Raw genomic sequence first — 21888 nt, forward strand, 5'->3', positions numbered from 1 at the left:
ACTTGCAGTTATAATCATTGCTTTTTGTCATTTCCTGAGTAAAAATAGCATTTAAAGTACTTTTTCTTTTCCAAGTTTTTTCCCCCCTTTTGCAGTTCTGTTTTGCTTAGTAACATGGACCAGATATGTATACAAATTCAACTTTGCAAAACCTAAGTTGATTACAATTAAATAAATGAGCTAAATCTTAGTTGGACTTGAAATATATCGAACCAGCATTATAAAACACATCTCTCCATATTTATGGATTTAAAAAAGGGAAATATAAACAAAAAACCCACAAGGCAGTTATACTAAAATTACTTTATTACAGCTGATTTCTGTTCAATATCCCTCTGCCAACACAATAACATGGTAAATACAATACAAACAATATAGTATTGGATCCTATTCTGTTTTTCCATTTTTTTACACAATTTAAATCCACTTTCAGTACTTTACCATCTCTCATGTAGTATCTTCATAACATCTGACATTCAATAAGAAGCTCCACCATTTACACATTTTAATACAGGTTATAAATTGTAGTGGTAATGTGCCAAAGAATACTGACATCTTCAAAGAAATGTTATCTTTTCATCATCTGTCTGTAACTCCACAATTGCTCAACTGACCTTTTTTTTTTTAACTTAAACCCCAAAGTCAGAGCCAACTGATCTCTACGATTCATTTCTAATCAACAGTCCCCCAACAGGTGAAAGCTTGGAGATGAAACAGATGCACTGATGATCGGGTTTGGCGACTCCGGTATAGCACAGTGTTTGACCGAAGAAAGAATCCTTTTCAGTTGCTGATTCACAATCCTGTATCCCACTTGCTTTCAGTCAGTAGGATATAAAAGATGAGATATACAAAACAATAAAAAGTATAAAATAAAGTACGGGCTTGTGAGGCAATTTAACTGAAGGCAACGTCCAGATTTAGCCACTTATTGGACATTTAAGGGAGTCAAAATGTTCACATGAATGTAAAACTTGGCATGTATGCGAGGTTTGATTGGCTTAACATTCAAATACTTGGTCTTGGCTTTTGACATGTGGTAAATGTTGATAAAGAACTGAATACGCTTTACTTGGATGCATAAGCATTAGGCCAAAAAAAAGAAGAGAAAATGTTTTGGGGGCCATGTACAGTACTATTTTATTTATGCATACTTTGTGTTAAGAAAAATTATTAAGATACAAGCACTTTTGCTGGTATCACTTTTTGAAGATATTAAAGAACGTTAAGAAAGAGCTAGGATCTATGTTTAATTGCAGCTGTGAATCATCTTGGATTGAGGACAAAATCCCTAATGCAGATTGCACTAGGGATAACAACTCTTTATCTTTAATAAGTGGTATTTGAAGGAGATGACAGTATACACAAGAATAAAAGTATCAAGTGTGGCACTAAGAATATATTTCAGACAAGAAATATAAACTTATAGGAAAGGGTTGATACAGTTACATCAGGCCCAGTTTAGGAAATTATTTTGCGGTGAACAAATTATCCAAGCATTGCTCTTAAATACAAAAAAAAAAAAAGAAGTTAATATTTCCACTTGTGAGTCACAGAAGCATAGAATTAAATCAGTCATTTAAACCTTAAACTTCACTGAAATGTCTGCTGAAATATTTAAGGAAGTATATTGTTAGCCAAAAAGGAAAAAAAAACTGATCTTAAGGCAAACGAAATAATGGCTTAAATGTGTGCTAATGTTTTCACAACCCGTAAACTTTTTAAAATGTTCTCATATTACAACCACAAAGTAAACTATCTTGTTAGGACTTTTATTTATTTTAGATTAAAACATGAATGTGTATGGCTTTAATAGTAAGCAGCAGCTAAAAGATCCGTTACTTAGGGTACAGATTACACCGATAGGGCCTTTACTAGCAGACCCTCCCAAAAATTGTGGATCTTGTGAACATTCTGCAAGAAGAACGCCATTTCTGGGAGTAAAAAAAATGATCAAATGTAAAGTTTGCCAAAAGTGATGCAGAGAAGACAGCAAAACAAATGGAAGGCAGTCCGATACATGTGAAAAACTTGTAAACTTGCAAATGATAAAAGCCTGCCACACATTTAAGATTCTTATGTCAAAAATACCATGTAGTCTTTTTTTATATAACATCACCGTTATAGGCTACACATAAAATCTGGATCCAATTAGTGTGGTTGTAATGTGACAAAGTGAAAAAAGTTAGGATATGAATGCCTTTTGCTAGACGATGTCTAACTTACAACCCTTCACCAGAGTGTGTTGGCTGAGCTTAATTACATCCCTAATGTTTAGTGTTTATTTTTATCTAAGCCATTTTTTTAATAGTAGTGTTAAAGTTCAGTAGCTCAAAGCTTGTTGTCTTGGACATAATTCACTGTCTGCACCTTAAAAGATTTCGGAGTTAACTTTGTTCATCCAAACACACCAAACAAAAAAAACACTGTATCATCCTCGCATATTTTCTTCAGCCAATGTCACACAGAAACACAAGCAGTAACAGGCAGCTACGAATTCAAAAAAAAGCCTGCAAAATGTTTTCACTTAGTCACTCTTTGTTAACATCTAAAGGTTGTTTTTGATAATCCAGGAAAAAAAAAGGAAAAAAGAAGTGAATCACAGCACAGGCAAGTCTGACTTTTCTACATGCGTACCAATGACACATTCATTCACCGGGAGCTTTTTGAGAAAAGAAGTCAAACATTAATCTTACACTCGTCGAGCTGTATAAAGTGCTTTGAAAAAGGCAGCAGTATTAAAAAGGCACTAATAAAAAATAAAGATTAGCACTATGATTGTATTTGAAGGCTGATAAGTTTCCAAGTTACAGTGACATTCTCTGGAGAGGTAAAGTTTACCCCTGAAGTACCACTCTCAGGCAGATATATATATATATAAAAAAAAACAACATGCCAAGGTAGCATTTGAATTTGTTTCTCCTCAGCATATTTAGGCAAAAAAAAAAAAAACATTTGGGAGATGTGAAAATAAAACCCCAGCCTAAAACACTATCTATTAAAGAAAGCAGAGATTAATGAAAAAAAGTAATATTTCAACTTTAGTATCTGAAACTGAAAAGGCACAGTGTTAGTAGAAGCATACGTCTAAAAACAATCGACTTGTTTGGTTCTGTATTTTGGTTGATGTCAAGAATTAATATGGAATAAAACATCCTTAAAAAAAAAAAGAGTCTAATTTATATGACCATCGATGGCCACTACAGCAGGATGGTAGACAACAGCAAACCGTCCCCAGTTATTTCTAAGGGGTTCTTCTACCGTACCACAGAAATTTGGGCCAGTGCATCACTAAACATGAATGGGAAGATTAAAATGAATGCTGCTAAATTTAACCAGTTTAATGTGATTGAACCTACATTTTAAACACGTCAAAGGCTTTAGAGTGGTGTTTTATGTGCAAAACAAGAGCAATGGCTGAATAGCACAAACTTGTTTTTAGGAAATATCCTCTGTAGAAGATAGCTGTAAATAAAAACACATGAAACTTACTTGTCGATACTCATGCTTGTGTAACATGCATTTAAGAATCTGTGTGCGCGCCGATAAACTGCTGTAAGGGTGGGCCAGGTGTTTCCCTGCCCCTTTTGACCTGAGCAACATTTATTTCGCCACACGTCCACATCTGTACAAAGAAATCTGGGAAGTAGTTTCCCAAGCAGAGATGGAGCAAAACCAGTACTCTTTCCTGCTGTGGGGCTTTGCAATATAAAGTGACTCATTGGCAGAGAGGGCTTCTAAGAGTAGGAAAGGTGCGAACCGTTGGATATTTGTGAGGTGACGCTGGAACTCCTGCTCATACCCTGCTCACTGTGCCCCCCCATTGCCTGAGGGCTTCGAGAAAGCAAGCCTCCACCATGGGATTGGCTCCAGGACATCTGTCCCCTTCCTCCCGGTGAGCCCTGTCCCCAGCCTTGCTGCATAGGTGACCCTCCTGGACTGGAAGGATAGTGGTGATGGCTGCCTCTGTTATTAGAGCCTAAACCTAAACTGCGGCTGCTCCAGCGCGACCCTTGGGAGCTCGAAGAGGGACGCAGCAGCTGATGCTGGCTGTACCCTCCAGGTGACCCGGGAAAACTGTTGCTGAGGGCCTCTGGGGAGATGTCTGCTAGCACCATGTTGCTGAAGCCCAGGCGCATACTCTCCGAGTCGAAGGCCTCAACTTCTCTGGCTTGGCGCTCAAACAGGTGCTGAATTCGTTCTGTGCGTTCGTTTTGTAGGGACTGCATTTCTTCCTCAATCTATAGGAAAAAAAAAAACAAGAGAAAATTATCTGCAGGTACAAGAGTAATAAGTTCACAGATGTAAATTAGCTGCTGACACTGGCAAATAATGATAATAAAGCATAAACATATGCTAAACAATCTTTCAGTGCAAACCAATTAAATGATTTGACTGCATAATTTAACAAAATATCTAAATAATATCTAAAAATATCTATATATAAAATACACCTTTTTTTTCCCCCAACACAGAAAGAGTCTTTGGATCCACACTCTTTACATACATGAAAGTTGAATCTGTGGTTGCCGATAGGCAATACCATAAAAATATGAAGCTCTGTAAAAGTAAATAAGTCAATATGAGCCCATTTCTCCACAAACAACCAAAATAGCTCATTTTAAATGTTTAACCTTGGGTTTAAAAAGAGCGAAAACCCAAATCTGAGCCATAAGAACATAACAGGTCATGCCATATGATGAAAGATAAGGAGGCATACAACAGGTTTTGTTTTAGCAGTAAGCTCTTGTTTTCCTAACCAGCAAATGGTTCACATTAGCATGGTGCAAAAACAGGTGGTTTTCAATTTTAGAATCCCCAACCTTCTACTTTTATCAAAACGTCCTCTTTTTCCCTGAAAACATGAACATATAACTTAGATTTTATTAAGCCTACATTGTTAGCCTGGGACTTTCTATCACTTTCTTGCTGGGTGGGCCAAGTTCAGCTCTCCATGTGCAACATAACCACTAAACATTGACAGTATTTTTTGTCTGCTTTTTGTTTCCCTTAATGCTAGTTTATTCTTTTTTTAAGATTTTACAGCTTTCGACAAACCTTTTGCTCCAGTAGCGCCCTTCGGAGCGACACCCTTTGTTCCAGGTCGTTCTTCTCGCGGTCATGCTGGGCATCCGTCTGCATCTTAATTTTGCTCTGGTAGGCATTGAGAAGCTCCAGCTCCTGCTGCAGCTGGATCTGTAATGCTTGGCCCTGAGATTCCTGAGTCGCATCCAGACGTAACTACAAACAAATAATGACAAAAACTGATATAGACCTTACTGATCATGCAACATTACGACGGTAAAAATGCAATAGATCACATGACTCTACACTTCTAGAATAACTAGACTCACCGCCTGAGATGAGAGCATTTCGTTGATGGACTGGTCATACTGCTCTGCTAAAATGGCAAGTTTGCGATGCTGCTCCTGCTTCAACCTTTTAAGGACAGCTTTGTGCTCTGATTTTGGTGTGGTCTCCAACAGGTGGTTTCTCAATGCTTTATACTGCCGGGTCTGGATCTTACATGTGTCTTGAAACTGCTTTTTGATCTGGAGCTCTTTGGACTTAAGAGAATAGGAAAAAAAACAGGAATTAATTCAATAATATATGTACATCAACACCTCAGAAAATAGAATTAGGATACAGAACAAGACAAGATTAAGTTTAGTTAATCCTATTCGTAAGAATTATTAATATTGGTCAAAAACAAACCTTGAGGCTCTTGGGTTGCTGACGGACCTCCATGGCATGTTTGCGTCTAAGCTCACGATCTCTCCGCTTGTTATACTCCTGCTGATTGGTGAGCTCCGTCTGATGCTGGAGGCGGATCAGCTCGACCCTCATCTTTTGGATGGTGTTGAGCTGGCGGAACTGCAGCTCCTGCATGGACTCATGGTGCCGGAGAAGCATAGCGTGCTCCAAGTCCTTCTGGGTCTGACGCTTGTTTAACTCCTATCACCAAAAACAGAGGAAATTACTAGAAGAACAAGGAAAAACAAACAAACAGTTAGTGTCATATTAAAGTTTAGCAGTTCTGACCTCCCGTAAATGCTGCTGTTCAATTTTATGGCGTTCCATCAGGATTCTTCTTTTGAACCTGCGGCACTCCAGCTCCAGATACTGCCTCTGTCTGCGTTGCAGGTTGGCCTCTTCTGCTGCTTGGAGGTTTTGAAAGTTCTCTTTCTGCTTTGACAACCACTCCTGCTTTTCTTTCTTGGGTGTTGATTGGTTTTCATTAAATGCCTAGGAGGAAAACAAAAACAAAACAAAGATGTTTCACCTACCTAAAGCTAAATTTGTTTCAATTACCCATTGAAAAAAATTTGTAGGAAAAGATGATGATGAACTTCCTAACCTCTTTCAGTTTCTCCTTGTGAAGCTTGTATTCCTTCTTTTGTGATTCAAGGAAGCTGCTCAGTTCTTTTTTCTGTTGACTCTGGATATGATGTTGGAACTTCTTTTCATCGTTGCTAAATGTTTTTGCCTAATGAAAAAAAAAAAAGTACCAATTTCAGCTGATCAATACAAAACAATGGCCAATTTATAAGCATCTGTCGGATCACACGTTAATACAAGTTTCCAGAATTTATATTTCCAGGAGAGATGGAATAGAGATACTAATATGAACTTTTGTTTTAGTTGTTGCCATCAAAATAGGAGTTAGATAAGCAACATGCAACTCTAGCTGAGCCACTACCTCTAATCATGAAAGTCCAACTGATAAAAAAAAAGATTTGGTTGTAAACAAAATTGAAAATATCAAACATGGATAAAAATACAAAAATAGAGAGGATCCTTTTAATATAAAAATATAAAGCAAAGAGAGTTAGAAGCAACAGTTGAAATTGTGTTATTTTACATGTAAATTGGCTGAGGTGGAGCAAAGCAAAGGTTCTCTGGTACTGTAAAACTATTGGTTATTGATTCCTTACATATGGTTTGGCAATATATCATTACATAGGCCTTTCATATCAGCTGAAATCAATAATTATTCATTAGAACTTTTTTTTAAACTTTATGAAATAAGTATAAATGGGAAAAAATGTATGTAAGCCTAACTGTATATAGACATAACCGTTAACCTTTTCACAAAAAAAAGGTCAGCCAGTCTTATGACCAACTCTGCCTAAATCCTCCAGAGTCCCATGTGGTTCTGAAATATTCTGTGAAAATATTGAACATTTTATATGCTGTATCTTATACTGGTATCGATCAGGTGCCTATCTAATATATAATTGATCTTGATTTATTACCCAGCTCTACCCTCACATGAACCCTTTTACAAATTTCAAAAAATATTACAGCAAGTCATTGCTAACTCATTCTAAGATTGATTCTATCAATGAAGAGGATCTTCTTGAGCTTTCCATATCGCGTAATAGTTTGATGATAAACAGGCAGCCAAACAGCTGATTTAGGACTAGCTCACTAGTTAGTGTTTTCAAAACAAAGTCATAAAGTCTACTTTTTTTTTCTATTAACATAATAACCCATAGATCAAAAACTCCACCTAAAAAATATCCTAACCAGCGGTATAAGAGGTTGTTTCTGGCTGGCATCTGCTATACTATCAAAAAGACATTATAATCATACCAGTACTTTGTTTCCTTAAAACATAACAGGCATAGAAAGCCTTAAAGAACAGTGCTTCTTATAACATTTATTGATTTCCAAGCAGTTTGTAATAATTATAAAATGATTAAGTAGAAATATAGAGCACTGCCCTAATATAAAAGCTGCAGAAGTGTAAAATAGTGAATAGAGTATGGGACTGATGAAATATCACCAGAACTCCAAAGTCTGAAACACCCTGTAACTTCAGGAGTTGCTAACAGTTCTCTCATGCGTGTGTTGAAAACCTACATCTTTATCCATGGATGCTTGGTGTTTCTTGACCAACTTTTCCAACTCTTGAGCAAAGTTATTCCTCTGGGTCTCCAGCTCCTTGTCCAGTCGAACCCTGTGCTCATCGATTTCAGTCTTCAGCTTGTTTTCCAGAGCCAGCAGTTGTTTCTGATGCTGTCGTCTCATTCGCTTGTAGCCTAGTATCTGCTCTCTTAGTTCAGATTCCTGCTCATGCTCTTTCATCTGGCGTGTAAGCTGAAAAACCCAAGAAGCAGTTTTTAATTAGCGTAATAGAAACACATTTTTTAGATGAAAAAACAAACTGTAAAGTTGCAATTCCATAGTGACTGCAAATGTGGATCACTAGTTTGCTTTACTCGGATTATCAATGTCTTGTTTTATCTTTGTTGCCCTCAAAAACATAACCAGCACATATGCAGATGAGATCACAAGTCTTGTATATTGCAATAGACATGCTACATTATTATATTTAGAAAAAGATTATTCTAACAACAATGCTTTAAAGGGCATCATTTAATATTATATAAATTTAGACTCATTCACATGATTAGTATGAAAACAGTCCACAGGCAAATCAGAAAAGTGCAAAAACCACAACAGTCAGAGCGGACGATTCATATGATCAGCTTATAGCAAACTGTACTGGATTATAAATGACCTAAATACAAAGTATTTATGATCAAACCCGTGCTGTACTTTTCCTATTAAAGGGTAGCGGTCAGTAATAAAATAAATCCACTGTTAGGATAGCCTATGGCTGTTAAAACTATAAATATAAACTGTGAGAACCTACTCAGCTGACCCACACAGTTTACATTTGATCATTGCTGCACTTTAGAAACGGAAATGCCATGAAAGCTGTACAAAATTAAATTTTGTTTTGTTTACACAGACTGTATACAAAACACATTTAATGACAATAAAAGTTGTCAAGTCCAAGTCTCTAATTCTAAAATTAGCAAATAAACTAGAAGCAAACAGGCCTGATTATATACAGGGTTAGAGACATGCTTCATTTTTACCCTCATATTGTTTATGTGCTACATTCAATATCCAGGGATAGAGACTAAAGCTAGCTCGGGGTAGCTATAGAAGCTAACTGCGGAGGAACAGAGGAGAACAGTGGAGAGACAGAACACTGAAGGAGAGGGAGAGACTATGGCTGCCCAGGAGAAGGACAGTGGTAACTGCAGGGAGATGAGTCTGGTGGGGAAAAATGGATTGAAGCAAAGTGTTTCTAATATCAGAGATTTTAGAGAAGAATCCCATTAATATCTGATGGGGACATCCCTAGTTATCAATAATTATCAATATTAGTTGGAGGTGTAAGAAACAGTGCAAATTCTTTGGGTTCATTTCCACATCCCTAGTAAGGATAGAGAGTATTTTACCGCTGAAGCTGTACGTATAGTTGCAAAGTCTTCACGGTTTCGTCTGGGCCTTTGAGTTTGCGCAGGAGGAGATTGTGGCTCGGTTGTGGTTCTGCTATGAGGCTCCGACTCCTCATTACGCATCTCTTGTTCCTGAAAAAGAAGCAAACCTGTCAAGCTAAAAAAAAAATACACATAAACGCATTAAAAAAACAGCGCTGTTATGATGAGGGGAAACACTGGTACACAGCACAGTGGGACATTAATCTTACAGGTTTGAGGTTTATCACCGAGCTGTTGGACATCACCGTGCCGTCTCCATCCATGTCCGGCTCGCTCTCGTCATCGCCTGCATCAGTTAGACTGTTGACGGAGCTGCTTTGGGAGCTGGCACTGATAGACATACTGGGTATGGACTGGTTGCTGCCAACGCTGTTCACTGTGCCCGTCCTACTAACACTGTTCTCTGGCTCCTGCACATACGGTTCAAGAATCACTAAAAGGGTAAAACAACGAAAAAAATATAGCTTTATAGAATAAAAGGTAAAGAGACAGACCTCATCTTCATCTTGTGCCTCGGCTGTGGAGCCATTGTGGGCTTCCTGAAACAAGATCTTCTTCACCTTACGAGACTGCAGATTGTCTAGTTCCCTCACTGCATCTTTGGTCCGATTGATCAGATCTACTAAAACTGATTCTGGTCGTTCGCGCTGGATAAATGCATGCTGTGAGCCAAAAAAGAAATCAAAGATTAATGTCGAACCTTTGTTGAAGTTTAAAACAAACCGACCATAAAGCTAAAAAGAATCTTTAAACTTCCCACCTTTAGGAGCTCCTCGGAATTCGGCCTTTCCTGAGGAAGTTTTTGAAGACAAGAATCTACAAATTTTCGAAAATAATCCGTCCTACAGCAGAGTGAAAGAAATATAATAAAATGACAGAAAGCTTAGATTATAGTACATTACAGAACATCCTGTTTTGAACCGCTGCAGAAACAAACTAATTTCTCTTACCATTCACTGGACTGCAGGGCAGGGCTGTCATTCTGTGCAATATGATATAAGGCACTCATTGCATTCATGTTGAACAGGGGAGGCTTCCGCTCAGCTAAAATCCAAAAAGAAAATCAAATTAGGCAAAATGGATACAAGCCATGAAAAAAATGGTTAAAATACAAATACGGAGGCCGTTTCTATGCAGTATATTTCAGTGATCATCGATTGATTGATATTATTTAGACAGATTTTGGTACACCCAAATTTGTTATAATAAATTTTTTTAACTTGGATAAATCCAACAAGTTTCTTAATTTATCTGGGAATGCATATTCAAGACACATATATGCAGGAGGAGTATTCAAGAATTTATAGGCTGAATAAACACAAACAAACATAAATGCTTGGTGCCATCCACACCTTTAGAATCCGTGGTTTACCAGGTAAAAGGAATGTAGACCAAGTACATGCCTGTGCACGGAAACCTTTAGAAAGTTATGTATGAACAAAGTCACATCAGTGGCAGCAATGCTTGGAAAATAGTTCTGCTGTAAAAGGAACCAGTCAAGTGACAAAGTAATGTTGATTGAGTGCAACATTTGAACACTGAAAAAGGTAATCCTTGTAAAAGCGACATACCTAATTCAATGCAGGTGATTCCCAAAGACCAGATGTCCACCTTTCCATCATACTGACCCTCATCCATGGCTAATATAACCTCAGGGGCCATCCTGGGAATAAAACATAATGCAATCTAAGATAATTATGTAAGCAAAAAGCTCAATTTTAAAAAGACAGACAAGGAAGAACAAACAAGAAAAAAAAAAAAAATCACAAACTTTAACTAGATATACTGTCGCATCTCAGTGCGCATCTTAAATTAGCATTGAAAAGTTATTTTTTTTATCTAATGTAAAATTCAAAACGCGAGTACGATTTAGATGGTATTTAAAGGGATAGTTCGGTATTTTTGACATGAATCTGTATGGCATCTCCATCACCAGCGGCATGCAATCGCACTGACTTACCCCTGGCAGCGTCCTGTGAGCAGAGTTATCGTCCAGTTTTGGTCAAGCCGAAAGTAGTCCTGCAGGTTTTTAGGAACAGCGAAATAAAACTTTTCTCTTCCCAAAACATTATGTGTTCAAAAGAGTGATATTTTCGCATCCCAAAAACATTGTAGTGGAAAAAGTCACACGTTGTTATCAATTGGTCCTATTTTCTCTCTGTTCGTATCAGTGCGCGCCGTCATTCAGACAGCGAGCCCAACAACAGCCATGTCTCCTTCCGCCGCGGAGGGAGACATGGCTGTTGTTGGGCTCGCTGTCTGAATGACGGCGCGCACTGATACGAACAGAGAGAAAATAGGACCAATTGATAACAACGTGTGACTTTTTCCACTACAATGTTTTTGGGATGCGAAAATATCACTCTTTTGAACACATAATGTTTTGGGAAGAGAAAAGTTTTATTTCGCTGTTCCTAAAAACCTGCAGGACTACTTTCGGCTTGACCAAAACTGGACGATAACTCTGCTCACAGGACGCTGCCAGGGGTAAGTCAGTGTGATTGCATGCCGCTGGTGATGGGGATGCCATACAGATTCATGTCAAAAATACCGAACTATCCCTTTAAAGTTTTTATTGCAGTTATTGTAACTTTGATGAATTACGGCTTCCAATTAATGTGACACCTTGACAAAAGAAGGTTGGACACTAAACATCACAGCTAAAGATGCTGGCTTTTCAGAGCGTTCTCTTCGCAAACGTATTGTAAAAAAGTTAAGTGAAAGAAAAACCTGTTATAGAAAATCATGCACAAGCAACATGGATAAATGTTGCCTTAATCAAAGCCATAAAATATTTAGGGAGCATCTGGAATATCGGAGTGGCTGGAATAAGTGGACTTTAAGCCAAATATATCCAGGCCATTGGTTACAACAAATAAGCTAATCCTGCACCAGACTTTTACTCATTGGTACCAATAAAAACTATTAAGCAGCCCATGTTTTCTTTATGAAAATGTTTTTGTTGACCTCCTCAGTGCACCCCTTTATCTTACCCAACCACCATTGGATGCAAGGGATGGGGATAGATGGATTTTATTCTTGTTAAATTTCCTAAAAGATTTATTTTTTAACTAAATTCTATTCATTAGATGCCCCTGTGCATGCCTGTTTACTTACCAATATGGTGTCCCAACAAATGAATTTGCTGGACAAGCAATGGAAGCCGATCCAAAGTCTGCTAGTTTCACTTGACCTGGTTCTGTCAACAGTATGTTTCCTGCCTTGATGTCTCTGAAACATACAGGAAAAAAGTTCAAGTTTTCCTGGAATGGGAGAAACAAGTGTTAACACGGAAGTCTGCTTGAAATACGCTTACCGGTGAATCATGTTGTGGGAGTGGAGATAAGCCAATCCTTGAAGAGCACCATGAGTAATTGCGGCTATTTCAACTTCTTCTAGGGGTTTCTTGTGAACTAAAAAAGAAATCATGAGGAAAGCATGAGGAAATTATGGAAAATGTGCATAGGTGAAACAAAGTTCCCGTGTACTGTCAGAGTTTACTCACCTTCTAACAAATCTGAAGCTGAGCCAAGACAGTACTCCATTACCAGCTGTTGGGGAGAGAAAAGAAAAAAAAAAAGCTCTTTTCATCTCTATTCAAAAACTTTAAGCTTCAACTAATAAATCTTTTGATCTTGCGTTAAATTTTGAATCAAAATGATCACAATATTGTCCATTCCTTATTTTTCTTGTATTATTTTTGGCATGTTAGGATTTTCAAATATACTCTTATTTTTTAGTTTTCCATGACCCTCCCACCAGGAGGAGGCCCAGGGGAGAGTCCAGGATTTGGTGGAGAGACTCTTGGCTAGTCAGGGAACTCCTCAGGCTTCCCCCAGATGAGCTGGAGGAGGGAAGTCTGGGAGGCTCTCCTGAGATTACTGCCACTGCGACACAGTCCAGGATAAATGGATGAGTTTTTTTTTTGCCGTTTTTGTTTTTGAGTGGGATATAAAATCATAGGCTCTATCTAAACATATCAGATTAGAGCACCTAGATACTGTTTCTAGCAACAATTATTTCTCCTTAATGTGGCCAACTTGAAGAACACTATCGGAAAAGCACTCTAGACTGCTGTGCAGCAAGCCTTCAGCCTTGCAGACATCATTACACAACAGAAATCACATGGACGATTCTAGTCAAACTGAAACCACAGAAAACGAAAACAACTACAAAAATACAAGTTACACAAATGTATTAATCTGTGTGACATTAATGCATCACATAAAGTACATGTGAAGCAATAATGTTCTCTGGATCTCTTTTAGGCGTTTTGTGTTTATACTCTTCAAAGCTCATCAGTGAGGGACCTCATGAGCTCCTTATGATTAAGGATCTGTGATAGGAATCCTACAGGCTCCTTTTCCTACCTCCTTCTTTACAGTCAGCACTTATGGGGACCGTTGATGCACCAGTGTTTTGGCTCATTCATTTTAACTTCTTATTTTTCCTAAAATTACATATTAGCACCAAGGACAATCCCATATCGCAATATAGTTTTACTCAATACTAGTGACACGACTTTTACACACATTTCTGATATTTTTTATAACATTGTACGATTATAGCATTTGTCACCATCTTACGTTCTGTGTTTTATGTGCTTTGATTTTTAAACTAATAATTACTACATGTTAAATTATATTGGAAACTTGTTAGAATATTGTAATAAGTGGGCATTTTTTGCAGTCTTTCTGATGTTTACATTTGGTTTATATCAATACTGTAATTACTGTATATCGTATTGACTAAAAATAATAAAGATATTGTGATATAAGCTTCTATCTTCCAGCTTTAAAAGGTGATGGAAGGGGAGGAGGAAAGGAGGCACGACAGTAAAGCAGGAACCACTAAAAAACAAAACGAAAAGAAATGCCAAATAAAGACCAAGCATTGAAGGACTGGGTTGGCAATGGGTCTCTGCTACTGCAACCCAAATTATATTAGACCAAGAGCAAAATAATGGGTAGAATGAGGGGAAACCCCACTGTGTGTGTATTTGGATTGTCCCTTTTACAGTTAGCCTTGGCTCAAACCTATTGGCTATTTAGGACTTAGGACCTATTGACCTATTAACAGGTTAAATTAAAGTATTGGCAAAATATTTCTAATTAAAATTTTTTTTCATAATTAAGGTATCTGGTAATTTTTCATTATGGCTGATGTTAATGTTAATAGAAAAGCTTACCCAAGCAGTATGCTCTCTCAGGTAGCATCCTTTGTACTCTATACTGTTTGGGTGCTGTATTCTCCGCAGGAACTTCACCTCCTTGATTATATCTTGCCATTTCTGTGAAATCAGCATGAATAGCAAACAAGAAAGAAAAAAAAAATCAGAGAACCAACATATTATTTCACAAAAGATGCCATTCTGTTTTACTGGGTTGAATTCATCAAAGTCATTCCCCCAGAAAGCTCAGAAAGAAATTTTACCAATAAAGAAAAATCTTTAACCTTACTTCATTTAAGAAAACATAGTGGTTTGAGATAAATGTATTGCTTCTGCATACTACTGTGACAAAGTATGATTACACACCAAAACTACCTACATTTGAATGTAACTTTACATGTGCAACTGTTTGGGTAAACTTATTAAGGCATCGCATCTAAATATTACATTGTTTTGTTTTTTTCACTATTCTGTTAAATCTTAAAGAGTTTGCATTTTCTAAAGACAAACAAAGTACTTTTAATACAATATTCTTATAATGTGAACTGCTGCAGCACTACAAGATAAAGAAGCTAAGTATACTTAAATTTGTTTCTATCCAAGGAAAAACTTGATTTAAAATCTGAATAAAAAAGTTGCTTAAACAGAATGTTAGAGTTGCCTAATGATAATTTTTCTTGCCATAGAATCTGTAACTTTCTACAAACTGCAGATAAATACTTACTGGAATAACATAAACCATTGGGTAAGCTAAAATGAAGAAAAGTCAGATTTTAAGCCTGTCCCACACATTCTGACTTAATTTTATTATATACAAATATATGTTTTGACTTTAAGAATGCCAGTCAATGCTGCAACTTTAAATGGTTGAGACAGACTTTAATAATCTCAGGGACAGATCTGCACAGATGATTTTATTATGAAAAAGGTTTGGAAAGGCAAATATACCTCATTGGACTGTTTCCCACTGTAGGACATCTTCTTGATGGCCACCACATCATTTGTCCGCACATCACGTGCCTGGGAGGTGAAAATAACTGATTAGAATTTTAAGCGGTTTTACTACAAAATTTTCTTTGTTGCACTGAATGACAAAAATTGTGCTGTCAGACTTTTGTAAATTCTACATTTTATCTGTATGCATAGAGGCAAATTGCAAAATGTATTGTCTTAAGTATCAAAACAACAGTTTGCTACTGAAGCATTAAAACAAAAACATATGATGTTCAGATCATGAAAAAAGTATAATCTAAAAATCTGGTAGAATCGTTAGAAATAAATTTACACTTACATTTTTTAAACAAAGAAAGTCTTTTAACGCTAAAGTTCCAAAAGTATTGCTGAGGAACTGAACTACAAATTCATCTATAAAGATGCACCCTTGAAGCTGCAAACTTTTTTTTTTTTTATTCAGTAACTGAACAAAGTTCCTGCATAATATTTGATAGCAGCAATAGATTTAATTCCAAGAGCAAATAAATTTAAATGAAATCATTTCCATTTATGTATGACAAAATATTTCTGAAACCTTTATATAAACCGTTTTGTAGAAAACAAAATTAACAACACAAGACAAAAGAAAAAAAAAATACTAGAGGTCAACCGATAAAGTTTTAAGACTAATAGCAATTATTTTGACATCAGTCTTTCCGACCCCAAATATCTACTTCTGATATTTTTGGCTGATTATTGAAGCCCTTAATGCTTTTTCTTCCTCCAATTATGTGACAAAAGTGACAATGACGAAAAATGTTACATACATTATAAAGTTAGACAAAAAAAATAAATAAATAAATAAAAAAAAAATAAGAAGAAAGACATTTGTAAACCATTTAAAACAAAAGGATATGTAATGGACTAGCAATGTATGCTCTTTACAGGATCTCAACATGCCTGCTTAGTGCTCTAATTATTTGAAATAAAAATGCATACGTCAGCCAATACCTAGAAAAGAAAAAAAAATATCGGCTGATGTATCTCTCCATCAATATACACAGAAAGTTGCTTCTCTGTGTGTTTATACTAAAGCTGAAACAACTAATCAGATTAGTCGAAAAATTATTCGAGATTGAGAAAATTGTCAAGAAATCAAGCATTAAACATTAAATATTCTTCACTGAAGTATACAGACCCTAAAATATTTACTTAAAGAGCCCCCATTAAATAGCAATAGTACACAAATAGCGCAGTACAAAATAAAAAAAAAACTATTTTGCATTTAAAATAAAAAAATCTTTCTGAACTCTAAAAATCCTTTGTCTAGGATTCAAGTGACATTTATTTTTATAACCTCAGATTTGTTTGTTTTTAGTTTCCAATGTTTTTGCCAATTTTAATGCTTTTAAATGTTGACTTTTTTTTGTTTTACTTCAAATGCTATTTTTGGTATATTAACTTACTTATACAAATTTTTTTTTTTTTGTTTAATCGATGAGTAAAATGATTGACAGCTGCAGCCTTAGGTTACAAAGAAATAATAGGGTTTTGCTTTTGATGCATTTGATGAACAGCGATTGAAAGAAAGTAATAAATGGAAAATTAGTGGGTTTGATTAACAGGCAGGAGCATCATTACATATACAGTAAAATACTCACAAAATATACAGCTCCAAAGCTACCATGTCCAATTTCACTTAGATCTGTGTAGAGCTTCTCTGGATCCTCCCTGAAGAACAGTTCTGCGATTTCGGGGTCCTTCAGGTTCCCCGCCCGGCTATTATTGGGCATAATGAAGGGTTGGGGGCAATGCCGTCGTCGCCAGGAACTATCTGGGTCTGCGACAGCGACGGAAAAGCCCCCTGTGACGACTCATCTGCAGGACAGTGATTTCATATGTATTCTGAGCTGCAAGGCAAAGAGAAACAAAACTGAATGTCAGTTTGGATTAATTTAATACACGATAGATAGTTAATTCTGATCAATTAAAAACAACTTTCAAGCAACTTCCAGCAGAAAAATACCTGCCAAAACATAACCGAAGCAAATTGTCACTGCTAGTACAAAACATTGAATAGTATGTGCCTCCTTTTATACCTGAAAAAAATCTGATCAGAAATTACCAAAACTGTTGAAGAGGAGGGGAAGAGGGAAACCATCATTACCCAACACAAGTACTATTAAGGCCTGAACAGACAGGTTGCGTAAGACTTTTCAATCTCCAATCCGATTATTTTTTTCATTACACTTACCTGATTTTTCTGCCCCTTGTCAATTTTATTTGTTGTGATGCTCAAAGATCAATATTTTACTGTATCGTTTTTCTGTCCTCCTAAAGCCCCCCCCCCCCAAGGAGATTGATAAACTGCGGTTTCTGACCCTCATTGTTTTAGCGAGGCTCAAAGATGATCACGACTTTATTCATTTTCTGTCCTCCTGAACTCATATCGTGTGTCAAGTATTACATTTTTTTTATGTTTCATTGATTGTTTTTGCAAGAGTCTGTCCAGCTTAACATATATGCGATGTGCAAACCAGAATCTTTCCCTGTGCAAATAACAGGTTTTAATTAGTATTTTCCCCCAAAAGCGGATGCGTTTTACTATGTGACCACGTCTCTTTTCGTGTCACACCTATAAAATTGTTCCTGAGTTGTTGCGTAGTCCAACTAAAACAGACCTGGGGTCTGTCTCAGTCAGACTTACGCAGGCCCCCTTGCGTAAAATCTTGTCGGGTGTGATCATTCCCATTGACTTTGACTTAGGGGTGGGTATTGCCAAAGAAGTCACGATTCGATTCGAATCACGATTCACAGGCCACAATGCGATTCTATCACGATGCATCACGATACTTGAATTATTGCGATGCATTGCAATATTTTATCCTCCATGTTTTGTTTTTGGATGACTCTGCACAGTATCCCGCGGCCGGAAATGCTTGTGACACAAGGCAGCGTGCGTCAACACATTTGCAGCGACATCTACTGGACTGGAAGTTGTATTACACTTGTTTTTGGCTAATGTTTGCCAACCATTCATGCAATTTTATTTATTTATTTATTTTAATTAATAATCGATACTTGGCATCAAGAATCGATGCAGTAGATCACGAAAATTAGAATCACGATGCATCATCATGACGATTATTTTGCACACCCCTACTTTTAATGTGCGCTAAACAACATTTTCTGTCAGACGCAAAATTGGATTCGGTGTGTTCTGGCCTTTAAAGACACTACACATAACTGACATCACCAAATAATCATTCAACTGTCTAATTAAATTGTTAGCTATTAAAATCTAGAACAAAGTTATACAAAATGATTTTCATTTATGTGAAAGATTTTTCATTTGACCATCTGTGAGAAAGCATAAATGCATAAAGAGTCTTCAAGCAGCTAAAGGTATATGATAGGAGGAAAATAAAGGGAAAACAAAAATAAAGGGAAATGAATGTGCGACTTTACAAAACTAAGAGTCAGTACACAGACACTGAAGATTTTAACATATTAAAGAGAACACTGAAAAAACATACAGCTTTTTTTTTTTTCATTTTTGACCAGAAGACACACAAGAAATCACTTGATGGGAGTTGCATTAAGTCAGCAGAAGTTCATTCTTAGTAAGGATGGGCTGCATACAGAGGACTCAACTGATGTCCCAAACCCATTCCAAAAGTGGGGGAGGAATTATTAAAACATTTATCCAGTATACATCACTCTGTGGGTTTAATCAGAGTGCTTAGTATATGGGTTAGAGCTATATTCTATCCAGATCTTTGCTGTTTTGAGGCACTGGAAAACTTTTAACTAAGGGAAAAGAGAAGATTTAGGTGATGAAAACAGCCCCTGATCAAAACGAGCTGATTGTGATATGAAAAGTTATAAAAAACCTGCCACAACGAGAGAAAACATGATTTTGTAGTGTTATAATAAATAAATACTTTACTTTCTGCTGCTTATGACGGTTCAAAATTTGGGCATCTAAAAGTTCTTATAAGAAAAAACCTACCTAAAATATACTATTAGGTAAAAGAAAGAAAAAAAGGAAAAGAAAAATTACAGAAACAAATATCATTTCAAGTAGACAACTAGGCTGTCAAGATTAGAAATTCCATTACTTAACTGTTGTTATAACAGCCCTGCTAATGCAGACTGTAAAAGATCGCTGAGGAAAATTTACTGAGTCCATGCTTCTCAGATGATCAGTTGCAAACAGATGCAGAGCTGACGTTAGAGTCACAAGACTTCTTTCCCAGCCCGAGAGAAACAGCCTCCAGTTCCAGCAGACGTCTTTTGTCTCACAACACTGAACAACCCACTATTCTACACAGATGCAGCCGCAGCCATGAAATAAAACCTCATTACCATGCAGGGCTGTGAAACTTTATTTCCATTGTCCTTTATAACATTGGTGCTATTCAAGGAGCTTTGTTGTCATATGTCAATATACTGTTTTTTGTTTTTTGGAGCACAGACAAATCGGGGAAAAATGTCCTGGTAACTGATGCCTTCATATACCAGGACCAGCCTTTCAACCAGGACTCACTAAACACTTAAGAATGCAGCAGGACAGGACAACAAAGCTGGAGGGCTGGAATTCCCGGTGTATGCTCTCACTACACTGCGCAGCATTTCTCAGCACTTCCTGTTCGTACAGATCTAGCGAGGAAGGAATGGGCCCTAGTAAGAATCTAGACATGTTATATCTAGCATCCCTCACACAAAAGCAAGAACAAACATGCACTGAAAAATTTGACAGTAAAAACAAAACTAATTAAAAAAAAAAACACAGCAGGGAAGTAGAATAATCCAAATCAAAATCCATTTCAGATCCTAACAATTAAGTTGTTGCAGCTTACTGTTGACATTAATGTCTATCATATAATATTTACTAGAACAATTTTTCACAATACATTTGGTACTTAAGCATATACTTAAATATTCTGTGCAATGTCCAGTTTTCATCCCAAAATAGAAGTTGTTTACATTTTCGTTTAACTATTTAACAAAAGATTTTATTCTGGAAAAAATATTGTGATCAGAATATACATATGCTTCAGAGCCAAATATTAGCTGTCGCTGTTTAAATGGTGGAAAATATATTCAAACAGTAATAAAGAATTTGTTAATAGTTAATAAACTTAAAAGTCAAACCTTTTGAGTTTATTACCACACCTATTTTTCTTTTTAATTAGATTAAAAGGACAAAGATTACCACAGAATGTCAGTTTATAAAACGCTAGTTTTTACCTGATTTGGAAATCCAGCTATTGCATTTTAAATTAAAAGTAGAAGGGTTAGGAGATACACGTGGTTTCTAATTTTTACCCATAAAAGCAAACATTTCATTTGAAATCAAACAGAAGACTCATCCACATTACAAAATAAAAAAACAAATATAGTTTTCAGTAATTTGCTCTAATTTCTTTCCGCTGTGAAACATGAAAACATTTGGAAATTGGTTTACTTTACTAAAAACAGTTTAAATATTCAAAGTATGCTTCATAAGCCCAGGTGATTAGCCTACTGCTAGGGACTTCATCTCTTTTACCTGGGCGTTTCTGTTCATGTCAAAGTGATAACACACTTCCTTTAAAAATCAATTATCAATTTCTACATTGGTTAGTTTCCAGTCACAACACTACCAGTTATTTGGGTCTCAAATAGATTTTCACACAAAATAACTAAGACCTAAAATGTGTCTTTCATTTCAGCTTATGAAGGCTTCAAATGATTCACAATGTTGACAAGGTAATGTTAGCAGAAATCTTCACGCTAGCCAAGTTACGTATCTTGGTTTAAAATAGTTCAAGCAATGTTCATAACGTGTAAAGAGTTATTTAACAGCTCACAAACGATTGGGTTGTACAATTTGGTTCTAAATCATGCAAAATTTCAACCAAAAAAATAAAAATAAAAAAATACAAGCTTGTTGTTTGCTAACCTAGCTTAGCCGGCTAGCTGAAACTCACCCTGCTGACAGGCCAGCTCTGGGCGATGAGGAGACTGGTGTTCACTTAAAACAGTTTGGGGTTATAAAACACTTTTCCAGTTTCATTCCCTGGATGGGAGTTTTTGATGCGTTGAATCCTCGTGGTTCTTCGCGTTGTCAGCCGATTTCACCCTCCGTACGTCAGTGAAATGAGCAGAGATAGAAATAAGTTAAGTGGGGTGCCACAGTAGCCAGCTCCCACTCCCAGACTAGCTCCAAAGATGGCTGCCGAGCGCACCGCCGCCGCCTCTCTTCAGGAAAAATACGTTGGAGGAGAATTTAAAAAAAAAAAGTTTCAGCAACGCCTAAACACCCTAACCGCAGTATAACGCGAGGTCGTTCAACGAACTGGAGGTTTAATAGACCCCACTGATAGCTGTAACTTATGTTAAGATCCTCTCTTCGACATGTTTCAAACTGCAGTTCCGCCCTGCCTGTTGCAATAAACTCTCACTGACCCAGGAACATCCACAGGCGGAAACTCTGGA

The 21888-nt window shown here is 36.7% G+C and overlaps 1 protein-coding gene across 2 annotated transcripts; it reads right to left on the reverse strand.

Annotated features, from left to right (window-relative positions):
- Positions 1-288: 288 nt before the first annotated feature.
- taok1a (TAO kinase 1a) lies at positions 289-21863 on the reverse strand. 2 transcript variants are annotated; one of them, XM_038303346.1, is made up of 20 exons: positions 21381-21863; positions 17067-17315; positions 15421-15492; positions 14491-14592; positions 12808-12853; positions 12619-12715; positions 12420-12533; positions 10874-10965; positions 10253-10346; positions 10063-10144; positions 9797-9964; positions 9512-9712; positions 9261-9392; positions 7867-8103; positions 6359-6487; positions 6043-6246; positions 5716-5955; positions 5355-5567; positions 5059-5241; positions 289-4241 (listed from the first exon to the last, which is right to left on the reverse strand). In XM_038303346.1, exons 2-20 carry the CDS (start codon positions 17196-17198, stop codon positions 3738-3740), a joined length of 3042 nt encoding a protein of 1013 aa, XP_038159274.1. In that variant the 5' UTR covers positions 17199-17315; positions 21381-21863; the 3' UTR covers positions 289-3737. The 2 variants fall into 2 exon arrangements, with proteins under 2 accessions (XP_038159274.1, XP_038159275.1); XM_038303347.1 differs by having other exon boundaries at positions 21353-21863.
- Between the last annotated feature and the right edge of the window lie 25 nt (positions 21864-21888).

This window comes from Cyprinodon tularosa, unplaced genomic scaffold, assembly GCF_016077235.1.
Source record: "Cyprinodon tularosa strain WSP-4 unplaced genomic scaffold, ASM1607723v1 ctg51, whole genome shotgun sequence".
Classification (NCBI taxonomy): Eukaryota; Metazoa; Chordata; class Actinopteri; order Cyprinodontiformes; family Cyprinodontidae; genus Cyprinodon; species Cyprinodon tularosa.

Excerpts from the sequence above, each read along its gene's own strand:
- taok1a (XM_038303346.1), bottom strand. The coding sequence starts at position 17,198 with ATGCCCAATAATAGCCGGGCGGGGAACCTGAAGGACCCCGAAATCGCA. Across the intron at positions 15,493-17,066 it reads GCTTTGGAGCTGTATATTTT|GCACGTGATGTGCGGACAAA; the intron begins GTGAGTATTTTA and ends TTCACCTCCCAG. Across the intron at positions 10,347-10,873 it reads AATCACCTGCATTGAATTAG|CTGAGCGGAAGCCTCCCCTG; the intron begins GTATGTCGCTTT and ends TTTGGATTTTAG.